General features: G+C 36.8%; 1 protein-coding gene across 9 annotated transcripts in view; it reads right to left on the bottom strand.

Annotated features, from left to right (window-relative positions):
• Positions 1 to 14,847, bottom strand: part of SLC10A7 (solute carrier family 10 member 7) — a 157,319-nt gene that overhangs the window by 128,962 nt on the left and 13,510 nt on the right. For 8 of the 9 annotated variants that reach the window (XR_008232727.1, XR_008232729.1, XR_008232731.1 and 5 more), the window contains one exon: positions 12,703 to 12,778. Coding sequence is in view for 6 of the 9 variants with exons in the window: in XM_052772013.1 (XP_052627973.1) it covers positions 12,703 to 12,778 (76 nt within the window). In the remaining 3 variants the exon portion in view is untranslated. Of the gene's footprint in view, positions 1 to 12,702; positions 12,779 to 14,847 lie in introns of those variants that run through there. The other variant, XM_052772051.1, reaches the window with a different exon arrangement.

Below are 14,847 nucleotides of genomic sequence, written 5' to 3' on the forward strand. Positions count from 1 at the left end.
ATATTTTCTAAATTGCATGATCACATGCCATTTTAAAGCAGAAGCATAAAACACTTCCATAGATCAGAACTGAGATTTTATGTCCAACTTTAATGTTGTCATTTCTTGAATTACAGGTAACCTAACAATCCAGTTTATGCTTCCTCTTTTCATAGGACTTTTAAGAAATCACGTATATTGAATATATGAAGTTTTCCTAAAAACACATTAATTTTGAAACAAAGTACTTTGCTTAAATAGAATAAAACCTGATAGCCACTCTTAGAGCTGACTTTCTCTAGTTCCAGTTATAAAATCTTCTTAGTGTAGAATTAGTTTATATTTTTTATATTTTCAAAGAAATTAAAATATCACTTGCCAAAAATATACATGTACTTGCCATCTGTAGTTGTAACTCAGGGGAACAAATGCATCTTTTAACAAATACCTCTTCTTAAAGCAGATGGGAGGATTTAAGAAAACAAAAGACCAAGACCTTAAATTTTACGTAGAAGTGAAATGGCATGAAAACAGGACTAAACAGACTCTTCTGAATAAAATCACAACAGCTGAAACTTTCCTGTAAATGTAATAACCTTCATGACAGTGAAAGCACAAATATGAAGGGATTCATTTTTGTCGATGGTTGTTTAATACTCTATACTTTTAAATGCAGCACATCACCGGCAAATTTCAACACTTCTACAAGCAAACAGATTGAGCACTGTAAACTCTGTGAACAAGTGAGTGGTGTTATTGGCAGGGATATTTGCAAAACCATTCCCAAGATGCAGGCACAGAGTTCAGACTCTCTACTATTGAGCAGATTTCTATTGCTCATTGGTACCACTGAAATGCATGCATGCACACATGCAAAGGCTAGCAAAATGTAAAAGTCTGTTGAATAAACAGACAAATTAATATCCGTTTCCACTGACAGGATAATAGTCTGGGTCACTAAAAACCGTAGTTCTACTTATGCTTTTCTACCCTGTTTCCCTTCAACATTTATTCTTTCTGGTTTACGTGAACTACCAACAAATAAGGACAGAGACACCATATCACTGCATACACATGTGCTTTGATTAATCCATTACGGACTGAAGATCATTCAGGTTTACTAAATTATATTTCTATAGAAGGTTTATTGTTATTAACTAGAGGAAGGTATTGCCTGTATGCTATGACAAAGACTGACACAGCTGAAAAGCTAGGAAATTTTTCTAAAAGTCTTTGCAGTGTTACAAAAAGAAGAGGATTTTTTTCATCCGAAAAGGTTGAAATAAAGCCACAATAGATAGCAATAATTACAATGGCTCTGATCTTCAGTATCCGGATTAGAGGCTGTAAACTCCCCATCGATAATGTGAAAACCTTAGTGAATGTTTCATGCCCTAGTATTATGTCTGAGAAATAACTTTTCAGACTCCATTATGTCCGCCATGAACTTGATCTTTCACCTCTAGTGAAAATCCTCTTATAACTATAATTCTAAAGTTAATGATGAGAGATTTCATTTGCTTTCCAAGCACAGATAAAACCTTTTTGAAATACACTCTCACTGCCATGACCTTGGTCTATGACTTAAGAGTTCACCACATGTAATAATTTACTTTGCCCCATGGGGCTCATTGAGATTTCCTTTTAAAAGGTTTTGGATATGCAGTTGGAGCTGAAACACTCACACAGTATGTATCAAAGCATACATCCCCGTATACATTATGGATATTTTGCAACAATATCAACAAACAAAATGAATTTAGATCACTGCAAAATATAACAACAAAAAGGTCTAGCTAAGAAAAGTCATCCACATTATTCGACATTTTGGGAGTTCAACAAATTCAACATTTGGGGAATCTTGCTGCAATAATCCACAATACCTGCTAGAACAGGGAGTTTCAAAATTTCATGGAAGAAGTAATATATGTAAATTGGCAAACTAATTCAGGAAATATACTGTTGCTCTGGACTTACCATCTCAAACACAATTCAGTTCAAGCACAGTAATACTCTCTTCAGTTTGTGTGCCACGTAATTACCAGAATTACTGCATTAGACTACCCAGTTAGTCTATGGCTGCTGACTTCTTTGCTGAAAAGCAGTGCACTACCTTCTTTGTTTGCTCATGTATTTCTTACTAAACATCCCTTTATTACTAAAAATAAATAGATGAAGTCAAAACTACTGTATCCACCTCAATATAAGGCAAGCTTTTCGTTCCCATGAATCTTGGGGAAAATTCCTTCACAAACATTATTTACCTTAAATTCAAGCACTGGCTTGCAGCCCTCGTCAAAAAGTACAGAGCTACTGCCTCACAGTGTGAAGCGCACATCAATGAATGATAACATACTGCCAAGCACAACCGTGGCTCCTACCAGTTCCCACTCCGCCTCTGCCTCACGCTGTCTCGCAGAGCAGCCAGGCAGTTGGTGCTAATTCCCTGTGGATGCATACGAGGGCCTGAGGCAGGGCAGGATTCGAAGGCAGACAGCACGGACCTCGAGAGGTCAGGCTGAGGGTGGTGAGGGGACCCAAAATGCCAGAGAAGCAAACAGTCTGGAAATGCAGCTTGCGGTGGTGATATATATGATGAGGTACTGAATAGATTGGCAAAGATTATATTTAATGGTAAAACTTCTTCTCCCCCATCACACAGATGAATAGTCAGGAGCTGTTGTGCTTTCAGGGTACCTATAGTGGAGTGAAGGCGCTAATGTTCCTTTGCCAGTCTCCTGCCTCTCAAAATTTCCTAAACACATAGGAACAATCCACATCTTCTCATAGGGGCTTCCCATACAAGTACAAGACTTTAAGCCTGTGCTACAGCTACTCCGACTGGTGGTGTTTCCCCTCCATCCTTGTTAATTTAGAAGTGGCAGCAGAAGTAGCGGATTTCAGACAGAAAAGGCCATATGCACAAGGGAACACCTGCAAAAATCCTAGCTGAGCAGGAAAGCACCTGGCTGTGGGGACTGCATGTCTGAAAAAGGGTTCCCAGGAGGCATGTGGCTTTTCTTCAACATGTCCAGAAACAGTTTACCAGCAGCTTGCTGTTTTCAGACTTCATAATAGGGCCAATATTTTCCAGAAACTGGAGCCTAGATAATGCTTTGAAATCAGAGGAAATTTGCTGCTCTGCTGCTCTCCACATTTTTTGCCAAATGCTCTAACAAATTAAAAAAAACTCAGTTTAACAGAAAAATACAAACTGGAAACAATTCTAAAATATCCTATCTTCTCATAAGAGTACAATAAAAACATTTTAAATAAATTTGGGCTTGTTTATTTTTATATAAATAAAGGAATCTAGAAATTTGTTCCGTCTCTTCACGCAGATAAGGTTTTCATCATAGAATGTAAGACATTTTTTCTTAACATGTATTGAATATAACCATTTGACAAACAATTTAGAAGACAAAAATCTTCATGATGTTCTTTCATAATCATAATGATGAAAACAGGATAATACAGTCATTTAATTTCCTTGATAAAGAATGAAATTTCAAAGAAAATAGTAATTTTAACGGAAAATCCTGCTTCATGTTTTACAGCTACGGTTTCCACAAATCAGGACTTAATATTGCACACCCAAATAGAGAGCTAAAGAAAACAAATTATAGAAATACTCAATTTGCAAGCCTGATTGCTTTCTTTCCTATATATTATTATTAGCCACTAAGCAAATACATTCATACCAGATAAAAATGTGCTTGGATAGAAACAAAAACTTTCCCAAGTGAAATACTCTGAAGCTTTGATTTTAACACACAAAGGACAAATTTAAGAAAGGAGAAACAATGTAACATTATCTCTTTACAAGCCAGTGTTCAGAACTTGCACGTTTCAAGAACAGTAATGCTATCCTTGACTAAATCCACTAAAGATATTCCTAAAGGGCATTTTGTCTTCTCAATAGACATGTTTAATTTTGTTTTATCTGCAGTGAACTGCAGTCATACGTAAAATGTATTTTTCAGATTTCAAAATGTTAGCAATGTTTTACAGATTATCATTCCAAATGTTCTTTTTAGAAAGAAATACTGAATTAATTCCATTTTTCACAATCAATACCGTTGCATTTTAGCTTTTGCTAGTTTTATAAATACACGTTTTCATTCCCAGTCATGGGAATGCTGGGGCCACCAACAGCCGTGCTAAACTATTTGCAGTGGTATCCCTTCATGAAAGAGAGTCCAGGTCCATAGAAACAGGTGAACACATGAAGAGACGTCAAAGGAACCATCTTTATTGTTCATGGTAGAAAATAAACCACCTACAAACAACAGACAAAGCTGAAGAGTTTCTGTTCTGCTGTATCGGTGATTTAACATCAATCCTAACATATGCAATGATTAAACACGTCACTTACTATTAAAATTAATATTAAATTAGCGTTTGCTTTGTAAGCCGACACGAGGGACAGCAGAACCAGAACCCAGCGTGTTGCTGGGTTTCAGTGCCAGCAAACAACTGCACTGCTCTGCCAAAAGAAAGCCATTAGAAAATGACCCTTACACAGTGAATGCTGGCACCATGCAGGCATTCAATGGAATTGAGACTGCATAAAACACTCCACTGCAAACAAATCACTTGTAGCTTTTTGAAGCTGTCACCTTCAGAATAATATTTCCAGTCTTCGCTGCTCTCCAAAAGATAGCCTTTCTTTTCAAAGACTGAAGTAGGGAGAGCGAGTAACACAATTCCCTCACTTGTAAAATATCTGCAATCTCTCTTTCAAACAGCTATAAAGATTAAACAGCAGAGAGTACAGAAGCTGAATTTTAAGGGGGCAGTAGACCACACACTCTGAACAAATCAGTAATATTTCTATTAAAACATTTGCAAACAGTTAAAAATGCTTGCTTTGCATAGGCAATGCATTTCATACAGCACTCTCTGCTAAATACAGGAAGCTCTTGCGCGCTATAATTTCACACTGAATTAACCTGCAGACCAAGACAAATACAAAACCACCTTGCTTTAAAAGGCCATTTTTGTCAAGCTTGAGAGCAAGACTCTACTGTCCTGGCTTCTTTATGCCACAAACAGCTTTCAGGGTCACTGAATTTTGTCCCATAGCAGACAAAAAACTTATCTCCCCTGCCAAGCACTGAAGAACAGCAACAGCAAAGCCTCTGAAAACACTCTTGTTACAAAGTCAGATCTAGGACAGTCAGGCAAACACAGCTGTAAAAACACAAGGCTATGATGATTCCAGGTAGTTTCCAGCCACAGCCCAACCAGTTTAGCATAACTTAAACAGGTAATTTTACAACTTTCTAGATAATGGCAGAGCTGCTACAAGCACCCCAGATTTGGAAAGGGTAAACGTGCACAAGGCTGCAAGTTCTGTGTCATACAACTTACTGTACATAAAGTTGTTCAGTTAAGAGATTTAATGTATTTTCTTGCACTTCCCTAATTTCTTACGCTCCCAGGAGTGTAGGAGAGGGGCTTTTTCCACTGGACACTTTATGAGCCATATGAAAGACCCTGAGTTAGAGGTACTGGCAACCAGGGCCAAAATTAAGTCTTTTGTCACAAGTCTAACTCAATCACTGACACCTTAGGTTAGTAAATCAGCTGCTTTTCAAAGGTGTTGGGAGAATCTGAAACTTCGTACAAACTAAGTAAGGAGTCTGGAGGTGAAGTGCTCGAATATGAGGATTTCAGAAGCCTCATTGTTAGCCTGAATTTGCTTCCTCTGAATTAAGAGCAGAGCTGAATGCCTTTGAAAATCCTTTCCATTCTGAACAGTTTTAGTAGTGGATCTGTATTAGAACTACTAGTGATAAATGAAAGGAGAACAATGAGGGAGGGGAAAAAAAACCAGAAGATTCCACAATTGCTTTGGGTTATAGAAGACTATGAGGAACTCTAGAGATATCTAATGGAGCTGCATGACTGGGACACATTATAGTGATGAAATTCATATTGTAAGTAATAATTTGGGCTACTCCTATGCATTGATGGATATAAAATGCACTCACCACTCAGGGAAGGAAAAAACCCTAAGTGTCAATAAATAGTTCAATAAAAACCATCTGCTCAAAGCACAGTAATGATAAAAGAAAAGTAAACTCTTAGGATACATAAAAAATTATACTGTAATACTAGAATAGAGTGGGTGAATTTAATAGCACAACAGCTCCTATGTACATACAAGGCTTATGCTGACACAGTTAATTCTTTATATTTGTACATGTGAAGTACAGGCATCTTCCCTAAATTTGTCCTCTGACACTCACACACATTTCCCAGCCACTTCAGTGTAGTATCTAATGGTAGAATTAGTTACATTTTCATTTAGAACTATTTAATCTGTGTGGGCAGACAAAATTTATTACTTAAGAAATAAATAAAAAAATTCATTATAGTTTTTTTTCTTTTACAGTATCAAATTTAAAAACAATAGAATGAAATGACCCTTCCATAAACAAAACCCCCAAAAATGAATATTTTAAGTGCAATTTGGAAATCAAATTTTAGACAACACTACTGTAAATTTTGACTTATATTTAGAGAAGAAAAAACTGTTATAGAAGACAACTAAGCATCATGACACATACAGTTTATTTGAAGATCTTAAATGATTTTGTTTCATAATGTACATGTGTTACCTTCCAAGGGTAAACACTCTTGGTACACTGGTGCATCAGTGTATGAATCACAAACCATTGGAGCTTGTACTTCTTTTTATTCATTTTATTTTGTTTTTTAAAAGGTTAATGTACATGTATACACAGTTCAAAGAACTTCAGATATTTTTAGAGAAATCAATATCTTTCCTGTGACTTTACAGTAGTGTTAGGGTTCACTTTTTTGTTTTTTTTTACTTTAAAAAAACCCCACCACTAACAAACAGAGGAATTTTCCAGTGTACTCATATGCTCTTTATAATACCGGTTAAAACTATTGCATATAATTTTTTGTCAACATGTTACTACTCTCCCTTGATTCTCTTCCAGAAAGGCTAGCTGTGGACCTTGCAAATTTATATTTGTTTTTATGTTCTACATCTGCTTCAAAAAACAAATCTAAAAATCAATACTAGAACTCTTTCTTTACTTTATATCTTATTTCCTAAATACCTTTCTAGCTTTCTTCATTATAGTCTATTTTATATCTCAAAATCTTGTCTTGCATACGCAACACCTTGTTTTACAAAAAGCATAGCAGATCCACACAGAAGTTGCAAAAAAAAAAAAAAAAAAACCACACGCACCTTGATTAAGAGGTTTTGTACAAGCTACAGCTTAACTGAACAAAAAAAAACCTCAGTGGTTTTGTTGTGTATGAGACAGCAAAATAGCCAAAGTATTCTTCAATAAAATGAACTGTCTGCCACGATTTATCTGTACAATTCCATCACAGCTCTTGCCTGTTATGTTACACTTTTCAAAAATATGTCATTAAGCTGCCATAAAAGTCATTGCAAATTGTTTTTTCTCCCAAACTGATAATAGACTTATAGATCTAATTTTCAATCTCTTTTCTTCATTACTTCAATTCTTAAGGAGAGTATGACATTTGCTGTCTGAATACTTTGTAGTAATATCTGGCATCTCTACCGCATTTCTGTCTGAGGATCTCTGAGCTTTTAATAGGTTTGTCTTTACAGCACCTTGAAATGCTGACATATTTATTTGTCTCCCTCTTGCAAAAATGGATAGTTAGAAGCAGACTTTTAAAGAAATGGGGTTTATAATTTCACTAAAAAACTGTAAGACTTTTCAAAAAGACACAAAAAAGACTTCCATGTTATCAGACGCTATAAAGTCATTAAAATCCTGACCCTTCACAGCTCAACAAGAGCAAAGAACAAAAACGAGGCCTTCTGTTTTTCATTCCAATTTTTTTAACATAGGCTGTTCTCTTCAGAAATCAAGAGACTTCCTAAGTGTTACTGCTGACAGAAACAACTAAGTAATTGAGAAAATATCATCAAACTAAAATTTAGATTTTGATTTCTCATGGTGATCCCTCCTTACTTTTTGCCAGCGTACATATGAACATTTTTTTGTTCATATAGGGCTTCACATGCATCAAATTAAATTCAGTACTTGAAACTGGCTTTGCTAATGAACTAAATGTATTTGCAGCAAAAGCGAGGAATAGGCTGTTTTAGAAAGTTGTTTGCAGGGTTAATGAAAGTAACATCATATAGGGAGATATCACAAGAGGAATGATGGAAAAACAGGGTGAAGAGGGAGAAGCAGAGAGAAGAAATAACAGTTGAAAGACAGGTGAGAGAACAAACCACAGATCATACAGAGACCTGGGAGAGGAGTTGAAGAAACCTAAGAATGGGCCACAGAGTCAATAGGTGTGAATTTGTAGCCCTACTAGACGTGTTGTATTTCTGCTCATCACATTAGGAACAGCTACTTCCACCAAAACAAAAGATAGAATAGCCATAAATCATCTTCCTCTCCTCCAAAAGCCAAGATTTTCAGAAAGCAGAGAGTTTTCCTCCCCACTGCTTACACCTCTCAGTTGCCAACACCTCTCTGGAGAGAATGATACTAGCTCCTAGCTAGTCTGAATTATATAGGCAGATCTTTGGACAGAAATTTTAGTCTCCACCACATCTCTACCAATAACCACAGGTATCTTACAATGGCGCATATCAGACATTTTCAGAAGATGGTACCTGTATCACTACTAGTACACAAGTTATTCTGAAGCGGTACAGAAACACTGTCTTGAACAGCCAAACACCTCTGCTGCTGCCATTGCCATCAATGCTGATACGTAAGGAAATGAGATTTGAAAAGTCTGTCTTAAGTCTCATGTAACAAGCAGTACTGAGAGTGAACTAGTCACTCCATTATTTTCTTTGCAGCTAGAATCTTTTGTTCTTCCACTCTGCTAATGCCAACGCTGGATTTCTCCTCCATTGACTACAGCAAAAAAATCCAATACACCTATAAAATCTGCTACTGGTTTTCAGTTTGATTATCTCTATGCTGTCTTTCCATTCCTTTCTTATGAAGTTACAGAGATCTTTTCCCCCCTATAATCCCTATGACTTGTGAAGAAGGCTCTTTCCAGTCCCCTAAAACAAGCCACCAAACCACTCACGCATCGGAGCTAAGCGAAGATGTTAATTTTCACCCTCAAATACCAAAAGACTTGGAAGCCTTTTGGCTTCTAAATATAATGCTTCTCCCCACCATAATGGCACAGCTACAGCAAGCAAAGGTGCTAACTGGCTTGATTGTCTTCCCTTATTAAGGGAAGGATACTGCTGACAAAAGGCTTTTGGTAAAGATTTATTTCCTCTGGAATGCCCCAACCATCAAAACCAGCCCCCACCTGCTCATCTACCAGGCATACTGCAAAGTAATACAAATGGCTAATGTGGTAGAGTTTGGCAGACATACCTAACAGCTGCTAAGACAAGAAATTTCAAAGCAGTACGGATCACAAGGTTGGTGATCAAACAATGTATAGGAAGAAGGAAGATTTATTTTTGCTTTGGACAATTTTACATTTGCACTCTTGAGTAACTGTTCAGCTGTTATATTCGTATACACAGATCAAGAGGACTTAAAGCTTAGATACACTTTTTTGATATACCATGTGTTTGAACCATCAGGAAAACAAACACTGGTAGATTGTATAGTTGCTATTAAACACTAACAGTCATATAATAAAGATTTTTATAGCTTACCTGGGTTTAAGTACAATGCCAGAACACCAACTTTTTCAACCATGAGCACAGTTTAATCAGAATTCTTTGTATCAGCTTTGGTGACGACACCTTACTTAGCCAACAAAAGCAGAACATTTTATTTTGTGCCCTCAGGCATGTATGAAAAAAAAACAGATCCTTGTAAGATTAACAAAAATGTATTCCTTTTATCATCTCACAAACAAATTTTCCAACTGATATGCAGCAAAATCCCCCATCCAAGTAGCTTCTAATGATGTAGACTCTCCTTCTAAGCACTTGACCAAATACTTAATCACCCTGTCCCAGAACAATAAAATATAACTCTTACATAAGGCTTTTCAGCACTGATCTTCAAACACTTCACAAAGTTGCCATTATCCATTACTGCTAACCCCAGAGACACCATACCCCACTCTGGTTTACCCAACAGTTTAATGATGGAGCTAAAAATAGAATCCATGTTTCCTCATCCCCAAGCGAGTACTACTACTACCATGCCATAGTGCCTGATATTTCATTCTGAATAACCCAAGTCCAAACTGACATTCAACAGTCATTTCTACTTAGATAAAGAAAACCTAAACCCCTCTATACTGTCATAAGACAGTCAACTACCACAGCTCATGTGCTGTGTTTCAAGAAATCCAAAGAGGTCTTCAGAGCACTTATTGAGGGTGTGCCTGTACTCTACAGCAGCAGGACACGTCTCAGACTAATTAGCTCATGTGGAGCTTCCTCACTATATTGCTTCTGAGCAAGCTCATTTATCTTCATATTACATTATGCAGTGTAGATACACCCTCAGACAAATCAATTTCTCTAGGTAAGGGATACACGCTTGACGAAGCAAAAGCAGTTTAAGAGACATTATTATGAACAAATGCTCTCACAGTACAATCACTTATATTTCCAGTTGACTCCCAGGTTTAAATTCTTTGTGTATCAGAACAGATTTAAATTAAAATGGGAAAAAATGCATTGTTCTGCTTGTGTCAGAAAGAGAAATATATCAATAACAGCTTAGGTGAAACTTGGCAAGGAGAAATGCAAGAGGGTCTTCCCCCCTAGCATGAGGGAAGTGATTTGCTGTTCTTCAGAAGAAAAATTAACAACAGTCTGCACAATAAAGAAGCACCAAATTGCAAAAAAATGTTTGCATTGGAAACTTGGTCAAGTTTAGCAATAAATTTGCCACACACTTTGTCTACCCTGAGCGTGTTTAAAGCGTGTTTCTCTTTTGCATACTTTCCTAGAGCCTGACTGAGAACTCTCAATTCCCAAGACCCAATTCATGATTCACTCTGTCTCCGCTGTCAGCAACTATCTGTAAAAATCACTAACAAGGTATGCATTTTTACATTCCTCCAACACCAGTTTGGTGCAGAAGAATTAAAGGTTCAAGCTTACTTTGTTAGTGATTTATACAATTACTTACACAAGCCTCACATGATGGAAGGTTTCTGTTTTTCAGCTGGTATGAAATACACACACCCCTACCACCCCAGAAGAATACTGCCATAAAAAAATGAACTCTAATGGTCAAGAAACTAAAGTACCTCTCACACTCCTGCACACAAATGCTATATGGTACTGCTTTCAACTAACCAATCACACCTTATTTTTTTCCAGAGGATCTTTTCCTTGTTCTAAGGATAGGACAGACAGTGCTAACACTGAATGAGCACTTACTCAATACTTCATTTCATCCTCGCTGTTCACTATGTGTCATCTTTGTATAATTTACAGCACCTACATCTAGAATCCTCAGTAGAAAACTTCTCATTTCTCTGTTGATCACTATTATGTACCCAAATTATCTCCTTATACCAATTACTCCACAGCACCTCCATCAGACAATTTTATGATTCTTGTTTTCAGGTAGCAAACTGGGAGACAGTGATGTGCATCAGGATTGCCTGTAATTAGAGATGCTTGACTTGAGAAGCTTTGGGTCTCTCTTCAGAGGATAGAGCAATTAAACAGCACTTTGTCAGTACAAAGTACAACTTCAATCTATTTCAGTGCTATCATGTGTTTTCAAAGCTGACATTAATCGGTCCCAAGAGTCTGAACTCAGAAAATGAGAAGTACACAACTAATAGCCACATTTAAAAAATGTGGTTGAAGTGACTCACCCAACCTCACACAGGAGCTCCACGGCTGAATTAAGATTTGGCTCTAACCCTCCAGAAGAGCATTCCAACAGCCCTAGCTTTAAAACCAATCTCTTTTAGTGTTATTCTCTCCTTTCCTCACCTACTAGGTCTCATTCACCTTCAGCAGTTATGAAGTAGCAGATCTAAAAGGAACAACCTCATTAATTAGCACACTTGGATTAATTTCCTAAATGCTGTCTACCCAGTCTTCCTGAAAATAGCAAGTGTTTTGTGGATAAAGAAAGTGTCTGAAATGGCATCAGCATATTTTAAGGCAGAAATGTAATGTGACCAAACCAAGTTTGCACAAACAACTTCAATTCTGGCATTTCCTATCTTTTGAAAACTTTGCATTGCATCACTGTCAACTCCACATTCCCGGAATTTTCATTTCATGCAGTCTCAAACAACAATATAAGATTTAAATTAACGTTTCTGTCTCCATCATCTCACTTGCTACATTTGCAGCTTCAAGCCTGAGGAACTCCTACCATTGGGCCTCTTAATTCTAAACACCATCCAAACAATCCCTGCAAGGGCAGATCTTCAACAAAAAGCTAACAGTCTGTGAGATAACTAGTCCACAGCATACGAACATTATACAGTTACGAATTACACTGCAGCAACAAGCAGAAATCTCCTAACAATAATTTCTATCACCTCAGAAAACTGAGCTTCTTTCAGTTTGACCAATACCAGCAGATAACATATCACTATTTTCTTTGACACCAACACAATACCCAAGCTTTAATTCTAGAATTTTTTACAAAGCACAATAGCATCACACTGCAGTCAGTGTTTTGCCACATAAGTTCATCATGAGTAAATATTTGTTTGAATTTCTGTTTAAAAAAAGCATTCAAAAGCAAAATGAAAACTCACCTCATTTCCACCAACAGCTTTGGTTAAAATTACTGCAGAAGACACAGGAGGTGGCATGCAGCCTACTGTCTGCAAGCTGAAAACAACAAAAACAAATGTTACATTCCTCACATGAGGCAAACACTATGCAACCTAAAACCTTAAAATACCAAATAGCTGAGTAGAAACAATCATCTTATCACCTGCGCAACCCCATCAGTTTGCATTACAGTTACAGCCCTGCACCAGCTGGCAGGGTTTCTATGCCATCTCTTACCAATCACCACAGTGAAGAGTCATGTCACCATTTAAAAACTCAAACACTTAACCTCTCTGTGACTCCATTTCCCCATCTCTAGTACTGTATCTACCATTCTCAAAGTTATCTACACATCTATCACAAAGATAACTGCATCAAGTGTCCTGACATAGTAAAGTTTGTAGTGTGTTTTGAGATACCTGTAGCTATTTGGAGAAAACGAAAATAAGGATGTAAACTCCTACTTCCTTGAAAAAGCCGTTCAGTGATAAAAACATTCACTGCTAAGTAGAAGAGTAAGAAGAACCATGCTCACTATTTCAGGTTCCCACGACACTGTTTTTCATCAATGCCTACCAAAAAAAAAAAACAAACCAAACAAAAAAACCCACAGTTAAGCTTTTTATTTCCTGAACACTAAAAGGCCATCAAATGTTTAATTTTTATGCACATCTTCACTTCCTGGTAAAAATCACCTGACTTCCATTAATCAAAACATCAAAAGCTTTCTCCTACATTTTAGAAGTCTAAAATACACATCTGTCATTTTTTCAATTTTTTGTGCAGCAAAATTATCGATGTATATAGTAAATGTTGTTGCAAAGTAAGAAAAAAAGTGGTGAGCTGTCCTTTGTTTTCAAAGGCAGTCCACAAAAACTGGTTATTACAAAAATTCGTTGTATCAAATGTGTATTTAGAAACAACAAGAACATACCACAATAGATTACAATTAAATGTGGGGCTAAGTAAAATAGGGCTTCTGAAGAAAAAGTGTGTTGACTTAGAAGGAACAGTAAGGCACGGAATAAAATAGTCTGCGAAATCCCCAAAAGCCTGGAATCTGCATATGTTTTCAAGTATTGGAGCTTGAGACAGTATTCTAGTTCAGAACAATCAATTACTAGTGGTGAACTACTTCACACCTGTAACTGTGTTAGTCCACCCCTGAGAAACGCAGTGTCAAAAAGCTGTAGCAAACAGAAGTATTAAATCCAAACAACAGGGAGCATATTACAGTGCAATTGATATGCTGCAAATATACAAAAAGCTTAAATAGGAGAAACAGGTAAATGACAATGACGGTATTCAGTTTGTCAGCTACAGACACTGTGGAAAAGGAAAGAGGCAACCAATGTAAGCATTATATAAATCCAATCACAAAGTGCCAAGCACCACCTTGGAAGTATATAGTACCTTTAGCTTACAGTGAAGTAAGCTATGGAAGCAGAGAGTTGTCAGCACTTAGCAGGGTAAGCTCATATTGAAAAGAAAAGAAAGAAATACAGGAAAAAGAAATGGTGTGGAAAAGTTTGGAAATATATACGAAAATATATAGCAGACAAACACATGGCGATTCTGATGTCCATCCCCTACATCAGTCGTGATACTGTTATCTCTCTTCTATGTGGTCTCTTGGCAGCCAGCTCCTTGAACTTCTCACCTGCACTAATAAGGGGTGGATTAAGTTCAAAGTTATCCAAGAGGTATGAAATGTGTGCAGGGCCATTCATCTCAGCTGGCAGGTATTTTGACACTATAAGGGAAAGGTTTAATAATACAATCTCTGTGAACCCTCACAAATTTAAAATAATACATTTGGAATTTAAAAAAAAAATCACTATCAAGCTATGGTTTTAAATATTCTTCATATGAAAATATTAATCTACAAAAAAATGGTACACACTAAATGAAAATACTTTTAATCAGGTGTGTTGAAACATGTACCTGCGAACCTTTTCCTTTGTATCAATTTTGTATCAACTACACACAATACTACCAATATACAAACAAATTCCTCTAAAGGCCAGCAGATTACTAGAGATAACAACCAACAAACTGAAAGGTCCCACTGCTTCAGGCCATGCTGTAAACATTAACATCAGGGGTCCAAACATTTGCTGAAGGGC

The sequence above is a fragment of the Harpia harpyja genome, chromosome 2 (genome assembly GCF_026419915.1).
Source record: "Harpia harpyja isolate bHarHar1 chromosome 2, bHarHar1 primary haplotype, whole genome shotgun sequence".
NCBI lineage: Eukaryota > Metazoa > Chordata > Aves > Accipitriformes > Accipitridae > Harpia > Harpia harpyja.